The sequence below is a fragment of the Canis lupus genome, chromosome 30 (assembly GCF_011100685.1).
Source record: "Canis lupus familiaris isolate Mischka breed German Shepherd chromosome 30, alternate assembly UU_Cfam_GSD_1.0, whole genome shotgun sequence".
NCBI classification, from domain to species: Eukaryota; Metazoa; Chordata; class Mammalia; order Carnivora; family Canidae; genus Canis; species Canis lupus.
In genome coordinates, this window is record NC_049251.1 from 4,630,221 (window position 1) to 4,638,869 (window position 8,649).

At 40.7% G+C, this 8,649-nt stretch overlaps 1 protein-coding gene across 1 annotated transcript in view; it reads left to right on the forward strand.

The window, feature by feature from the left end:
* CDIN1 (CDAN1 interacting nuclease 1) overlaps nt 1-7,994 on the forward strand; it is a 227,512-nt gene extending 219,518 nt beyond the window's left edge. The window contains exon 11 of the mRNA XM_038579981.1: nt 7,646-7,994. Coding sequence (XP_038435909.1) covers nt 7,646-7,712 — 67 coding nt within the window. The 3' untranslated portion in view covers nt 7,713-7,994. The remainder of the gene's footprint in view (nt 1-7,645) is intronic.
* Nucleotides 7,995-8,649: the final 655 nt, after the last annotated feature.

The window sequence follows — 8,649 nt, forward strand, 5'->3', positions numbered from 1 at the left end:
TATGAAAATTTTAGAATTGAAGGGACCAGAGGTTTCATTGCGTCAAAGAAAAAATTGTAGTCTGCAGAGGTTATGTGACTCGCCCAAGGTCATGTGGCTAACTAATTAGGGGCAGAACCAGAATCTGTCTCTCCTAGCCTCCTGTCCACTGTCCCTTGCACCAAAGGGTTAACAATTTATTCTGGAAGGAATTTCCAGTACCTTAGTTACATTCATTATTTACAAAGTAAAGGATCATAGTGTATTTTTAAATGAACATTGTGAACCTTAGTTTTTGCCCTGCCCTGATATCCTAATCTCTATTGAAGAAATCAGCTGGCATTTTAACAACTAATTCTCCTCACACCTGCACTTTAGTAACTAAAACTCTTATTGTTTGGTGGCAGTTTCGATACATTGCCCTTTGGTCTAAGGATGTGCCACTAGGAATGAATCTGGAAACTTCTTAAGACTTCTTTTCCCTCTGGCCAATTTACATGTTCATCTGATTTTTTCCTTCCATTGTAAAAAGTTCACAGATGTTATGTTTACCGTCTTCTCTTCCTATAAGGATAAGCCAATACTTACACCAACAATAACTCATGAACTTCTCTGATCATGGTTAGCATATAATAATCTCAACCTGTACTCCGTAGAACCTGATGACTCACACATGCTTTGACAACACACTGGATTCCCTGCTTATCCACTTACTGATAAGCAAACTCTCTAAAACCCTCAGTTCCTTCATTTGTCAAATGGAAATGAAATAATACCTATCACCTAGGACTATTATGAGGATTAAATAAGATTAGTACGTAATGCATCATAAATCATAGCCCTAATAAAACTAGTATCCTATATTCTAATTCTGTTATACATTGTGTAATTAATATTACTACTACCATAGAAGGATCCATTTAATAAATGATATACACCATTAAAAATGTGCATTTTCCACGCTAATGTAGAAATGAGTAGAACACAGATAGCTTGGCTTATTTAATACTTTTCTAAAATTCATTTAGAAAAAGTCATTTTTCCAGAAGTTGAGACCAACGGAACCAGACCCCCCTTTGAAAGTGGGCATATGTTTAGTTGATTGTTTGCACAGACAGACGTCTAGTTTAACATTCTTCTGCTCCAGAAGAGGAGCTTGGAGGACGTGAACCCGTGTTTCTTTTGATAGTGACTGTGGCCTTTGCCATAAAGACAACTTGGGCAGCAGGGTAAGAAAGCAGCCGGGCCCAGATCCACTGCACACCAGATGAGCCCTGAAAAATGCAGGGGCTTGTTACATGTAACAATCCCCTTGTTTCTTTAAGGGGATTGAGATATTCTCCGGGCCACTGTTAATTCAGTGAAAGAAAGCATAAAATACTATTTGAATTTGATCTTTAGAGAAACAAACAAAGCTAAGCTAAAGGAATTTGGGGAAATTACTACTTTGTTCCTGGATTTTTTTTCCTCTGATTGATGTTTGTAACACCATTTGGGGCGGCTTTTTAAAAGACATGACTTTTGCCAGCACACCACCTCTAAAAATAAACCTCATTAGATCACAGGCAAACTGAACAATTTTTAAACAATTGAGCAAGTACTGATGCTCCCCTCTCAAAACACAGGCCAATATCCCAACATGTTGGAGGCAGTCTGGAGCAGATTCTCTTTGGCAACAGGAAAATGCTACAACAGTAATGCTGAGCATGGAAAGTGTGGCTCTCACCTGGGAGCTTGACAGTATTTTGCAAACAATTAACTACTCTTTGCAGTAGCCCTGCCAGGTTGGATAAGTGCCCTTATGTCAGTACCAGAGGAGTTAATGGCCTATGCTTTTTGTAGAAGTTGCTTACTTCCTCATAACAAGAAAGAAAACTTGAAAAGATGCTCTTTCTGAAGGGAATGATTTCTCTCTCCATACTATTTATTGTCAGAAAACTGAAAAACAATTTTAAAATAGATATTAAAATGTATGTCTACCCAATCATGTAAATGAAATTGTAGCGTCAGTTGCCCAGGTAGACTGGTTGTCAACTCCCTGAGAATGTCTTCCCCTTGTTTGTTAGTAAGATCTGATGGAACACCAGGAGACAAAGTTCTCAAACGTGGTGTCCGCAAGCCCCCAAGTACTGCTCCCTCCACACGCCTAGCCTCCACTGTGGAGTTAGAACAACCAAGAGGGAATAGTGAACATGGCCAGTTTTCCTAGAACCCTCCTGGCCCCTTTTCTTTCCCATGTGTTACAGAAATTATAAAAGGGAGAACTGAAAAATCTTTTTACTCAAAAATAGTGAAAGCAGCAGAACAAAATAAACGGTTCTTAAGAATGACTTTGTAGGGACACCTGGGTGGCTCAGCAATTGGGCATCTGCCTTCGGCGCAGGGCATGATCCTGGGGTGCTGGGATTGAGTCCCGCATCCGGCCTGCTTCTCCCTCTGCCTATGTCTCTGCCTCTCTCTCTCTCTCTCTCTCTGTCTCATGAATGAATAAATAAAATCTTTAAAAAAAAAAAGAAAAAACTTTGTAATGCTCCCATTTTAGCATGGCAGGCTGTGTGACAATCCAGGGGTGCCTGCATGGCTCAGTACATTGAGCGTCCAACTCTTGATTTCAGTTCAGGTCATGATCTCAAGGTTATGGGATCAAGCCTTGCATCAGGCTCTGCCCTCAGCAGGGAGTCTGCTTAAGATTCTCTCCCTCTGCTCCTCCCCTGACCTCCCTCCCACTCATATGCATGTGTGTGCTCTCTCTCTCTCTCTTTCTCTCTCTCAAATAAAATCTTTTTTAAAAATAATAGTAAAGATAATCCAGATGCTCTCATTAACTGAATTTGAAAATTTCAAATGATTTGCATTGGATTCAACCTAGTGTCCTATCTTATTAAAAACATGAAGCCTGGAAAACAACAACAACGGTCCTGCAATGGCTTGATCTAATCATTACCTGAAATTGATCTGAGTTTGCTGCTCACTGATGTCAGATTACACAGTCACCAAAATAGTCCGTTCATTCCTTCTAACTAGCACAGAAACATTTGTTGAGAGAGCTGGAGATGGGATGAGGAAGGGTGTCTTCCCTGCTATGGAAACCATAACTCCCCATATGCTGAAATTGGAGGCTCACCAGAGACAGCCTGATTGGCCCCCTCCATCTAGAGTGGAGTCAATGTTGCTACCCTGGGGATGTGGGGCCTGGGGTCCATTCTAGAGAAGCCAACAGGCCCTCAGGATAAACATTCATACAAGAAATTATCTGTTCCTGGGTGCGTATAGGAGAGGGAACATGCGGCAAACAAAAACTGATTGTCTACACAAACACACACACTCCTTCATCCTTTCTAGCAGTACAATTTTTTTAAAAAAGATTTTATTTATTCATGAGAGACCCAGAGAGAGAGAGGCAGAGACACAAGCAGAGGGAAGAGCACGCTCCCTGCAGGAGCCCGATGTGGGACTCGATCCCGGGCCTCCAAGATCATGCCCTGGGCCGAAGGCAGATGCTCAACCACTGAGCCACACAGGCGTCCCTCTAGCAGTACAATTTTTATCAAGAACTGGAGGCAGATGCTTTATCAGGGCACAGGTGGACTGGCCTGATGATGCATTGGCAGCACCACTGTAGCCACTGAGCAGCAAGGAAACACCTATTGTAAAGTTTCAGAGAAACCATTTCTTCCCTGATGAAGGAAACCCCTTTTCTGCCATCCTTCTTTCTTTAGCTATCAAGATGGCATGGTCGAGCTACAGTAGCCATCTGGTGATCATAAGGAAAAGGCAAAAGAAACCACCAGAGCCAAAAGAAAGGGAGCCCCTGGCTGAGTCCAGGTCAGTACTGCCAAACTCTTCTTGTGACAACTGGCACCTCTTAGGTGTTCTGTTACTTGCACCCAAAAGCATCCCTAACTGACAAGGGACTCTTTTGGATTCTTATAATAGGGCCCTTGGTGATCCCTTATGTGTACTGCCAGAGAAACTTGGTTGAGATGCTAACGAAGTTACTGATTGCTCAATGCCTACCCAGAAACACCGAGCCCCATGCAGGCTAAAACTCTCAAGAGGGCTGGGATAGAAGCTACTTCCCCTCAGAGAGGACAAACCCAGCGATTTATTATGCAGCACTCTCAGCAAATACACCCTACTGTAGAACTCCGGAAAAATCTGTCCAGCATCTCTGCTAGAACTGAAGCCTCCAGGGACATCATCATTAAAATGAGTTGTAGAAAACAGAAGACTGTTTCTTAGAGAACTGTGGATAGAAACTCTTAGCCACATACTTATTTTGGATGACCCTTGCCACCACTCCCCACAAAATAACACCGTTTTTACTGAAATATTCAAATGAATACATTAGCTAAGTGTCCCTTTCTATCTTTGCCAGCACATCTAAACTGTAACAGTGACAAGGACGGCACCTTGCCATTAATATACACCTATTAAAACAGGGATGATCAATTGCAAAAGAGAAAATAGAGCCTAGTCACGGAACCCAGCAGCACAGCTGGCAGACACCTGGCTTCCAATCCTAGAACCAACTCTGACAAGCTGTCTGGGTCAGCCAGTTACTCAAGCTCCTCTGGCCCCACTTTCCTCATCTGTAACAATGGTTCTTCCTGTATACTGAGCTGCAAGGATTAAAGCCTGTCTGTATACACTGAGTACTTTTAACAGGCCCTGGCTCCTAGTATATACTCAATAAATGTTAACTCTCATATTACCCCTTTTCCATATTGGGGACACTGTGGCTCACAGAGGTTAATTTGTCCAGGGTTGGGCAGCCCGGGTGGCTCAGCGGTTTGGCACCGCCTTCAGCCCAGGGCCTGATCCTGGAGACCCGGGATCGAGTCCCATGTCGGGCTCCCTGCGTGGAGCCTGCTTCTCCCTCTGCCTGTCTCTACCTCTCTCTCTCTCTCCTCTCTGTGTATTCTCATGAATAAATAAATAAAATCTTTAAAAAAAAAATTGTCCAGGGTTTCCCAGGCAGTAAGTAATAAAAATGTGTCAAAATGTCTAATTTAAGTAATGTGACTGTAATTTATCTGTTATACTACTTTAGGTGATAAACATAACTAATGTTCACCAACCTCAGATGCTCCTCCACTGCTTGAATGCACAGCAGAGGACACTTTCCAGATATAGGTCCATGTTGCCAATTCTGGCTGAGGTAAAGAGAACGGGTGAGCTCTGACAGTGAGGCAGTGAAAAGCCCTGTGGGATTCTCCATTTCTCTCTCTTGTCTTGCTGTACAACCCAAACGAAGTTCCAGAGGCTGAAATCTCCACCATTGGAGGTTCTGAGAGACAAAATAGAACAACTCACAGTCCGCCACCACCACCACCCAACCTGAGACAGAAATAAACGCTCATGCTCAGTCACTGAGATTTGCAGGTTGTAACCATACCATCGGCCTACTCTATCTTAACAGAGAGAGCAAAATTTCCAAATTTTGTGTAAAAGAGTTTTGATTCCAGGGGCTTATCAGGGATCATTCCTGGTAATTTTGAGGGGGGGGGGGTTCATCTAATGTTATAACTGTTCTAATGAGCCATTAAAAAAGTTCATGAACATTGTTCTATAGCTTAATTTTCTAAGTAATAATCATGCTGCAAACCTACAGGACAAAGATAAATAATTATGAATTTTATAAGTAAATATAGCTCATAATTATAATATCCAAGAAAGCCTTAATATCATTGCTTCACTTTTTTTTCCAGGATATCAGAGAAAAATCTGTTTTAAGAATTATTCTGATCTTTTGGGTTTTCAAAAGACTGTTAACCCTGCATGTAGGCAATCTTCAAGCAAGAATTAACATAAATTGTTTTTATTTTCTCCAGACCTAGAACCTAAAAATTTGAATCTTAAAAATAGATTAATCTTCTGAAGACATGGTTAAGAAATGAAAGCATAAGCCACAGTCTAGAATAAAATATTTGCTAACCCTATCTGACAAGAACTCCTTTCCATAATATTTTAAAACTCTCAAAACTCAATACTAAGAAAATAACTCCATAAACAACAACAAAAAAAAAATTGAGAAAAAATTTGAGCAGTCCTTTCACCAGTGAAGAGATATACCATATGAGCACGTGAAGGGATGTTCAGCAACGCTTGTCATTAGAAAGACACAAATGAATATCATTTGAAATCCCACTACGCACCTACTAGAATAGCTCAAATAAAAAACTGACACTACCAAGTACTGAGGGAGGCTATGCAGCAATTGCAACGCTCCTACATTGCTGCTGTACATGCAAAACAGTATAGCCAACTGGGTGAACAATTTGGCAATTTCTTATAAAATCAAATGCATACCAGATAACCTAGCAATTCCACTCCTAGACATTTACCCAAGAGAAATGAAGACCAATGCTTTCACAGGAACCCCTTCACCATCATTCATAGCAATGTTATTCATAATTGCCAAAAGCTTGCAATAAACCAAATATCCTCAGCTTTGGGATGAACAAACTGTGGTATATCCATGCAATGGAATACTACTTAATAATAAAAAGGATCCAACTTCAGGTGCAAACCACAATATAGATAAATCTCAAGAGAATTATGCTAAGTTAAAGAAGCCAGATCTAAAAGACCATATACTGGTTAACTCCATTTATATAGTATTTTGGAAAACACAAAACTTTAGGAATAGAAATGGATGATCACTGGGGGCTAGCATGGAGGGAAGGAAGCTGGCTACACAAGGGGGCATGAGAGACCTTTTTAGGATGTTAGAAATATTCTGTTAATTCTGGTGGTGGTTGCATGAATCTGTCAAGTGTTAGAATTGTGCCCCTCAAAAGGGTATACTCTTTGTAGGTTACACTTCAAACAATAATTAAAAAAGCAAATTTGTTAAAATTTCAATGAGTTTGTTCTTCAAATGTTGGTAATGTCCTGAAAGTTGATGATAATTGCAATCAGGAAGAAGCTTGTTTATAAAATATTATGTATCTGATCTATACTAACTCTACTTGAAGTGTGTACAGATTTTTTAAAGTCAAAATTTAGAAGAGTAAATCCCATTCACACAAAAAGAAGCAAAAAAATCTATCTTTAGAGCTCTGGCCAAATATTCATTCCACACAGCGCAACAAATATTTGGGGGTATATTGTCTCTGAATCTGTAAAACAGGCAGTTACACAAATTTTAAAGGGCCCTCACACCCATATTGGATCCCCACGTCATCATTACCTTAAAGTATGGTAGAAAATGACCAAGTCTTTTCTATCTTAGAATAATACCTGGTCTGTGATAATGTGTTAGTTATTTTACTACTTAAATTTCTCCCACTCACCACTATTATGTAAGTGTAATAATATCTGTTGTAGTTGCCTTTGTTAATTGCTTACCCACTAGCCATTCACCATCACGCCTCCTTTCTGTTCATGTATCTGCTGTCCCCTAAATGGCTCTTCCTTAGGAGGAGAGCACCCCAGTCCCAGCCCAAAGAGGCACATCATAATTACACTAAGCCATTCGTGGCACACACACACTCCCCCTTCTCTTACCAGTGACTGGTGTAGGCATGGGCATGTGATGCAATTGAACGAAAGAAAATCAAGAGAAAGTCTACTGAAGCATTTGTGGAAAAGAGTTTGTGGTTTTCTTTGCTGATGAAGAATCACAAAAGAGTCCCTTTCCTAATGGTGATATCTGTTTAAGATGCAGGAGCTGCTGCAGCCATCTGGCCACCAGAAGCAGTGCGAGACTACAGACAGACCAACACTGAGATTGAGGAGGCAGAGAGATGGAAAAAGCCTGGCTCTGGTGACATCCCTGAATTCCTGAATCAATCTTAGAACTGCCCTACCTCCACACCTTCTGTTGTCTCAGCTAACAAATTTTCTTTATTTTTTAAGCCAGTTGAATCAGACTTTTCTGTTACTGGAAGCCAAAATGTTATGATTGATACTTCTATTTACAGCAAATACATTATTTTCCATTGCAAGGGGGGGGGAAAGCTAAGATCACAGAAAAGTTAGCAGGTCCACATCTATATTTTTTAAAAGATTTTATTTACTTGAAAGAGCACAACCAGAGGGAGTGGGAGAAGGAGAAACAGATTCCCTGCTGAGCAGGGAGGCTGACAAGGGGCTGGATTGCAGGGTCCTGGGACCATGACCTGAGCTAAAGGCAATTGCTTAACCAACTGAGCCACCCAGGCAGCCCCCTACATCTATTTTTTTTAAGACCTGGTGCATATAGAATATTTATTTTAGTGATTAAAATTGGATAAAATCCTGGGAGAGCCTGGGTGATGCAGTCAGTTAAGCATCTGACTCTGGGTTTCAGCTCAGGTCATGATCTCAGGGTCATGAGATTGAGCCTGGAGTCAGGTGGGTGTGAAGCCTGCTTATGGTTCTCTTTCCTGCTCCCTCTTCCTGCCCCTCCTCCTAACTCCTACATGTGCACACACATGCTCTCTTTCTCTCCCTCACTAAAAAAAGAAAAAAAGAAATGGATAAGATATTAATCTTACATGTTTATAAAAGAGGAAACTGGATATGGGGTATATAGGAACTCTGCACTATCTCCTCAACTTTTCTGTAAGTCTAAAACTATTAGTGAGAATTACTTAAAAATAGGAATAGAATTACTTAAAAATAGATAGATAAAACAAGGAGCTTTAAAAAATATGAGATTAATTTGCATAGTAATACTTCAAG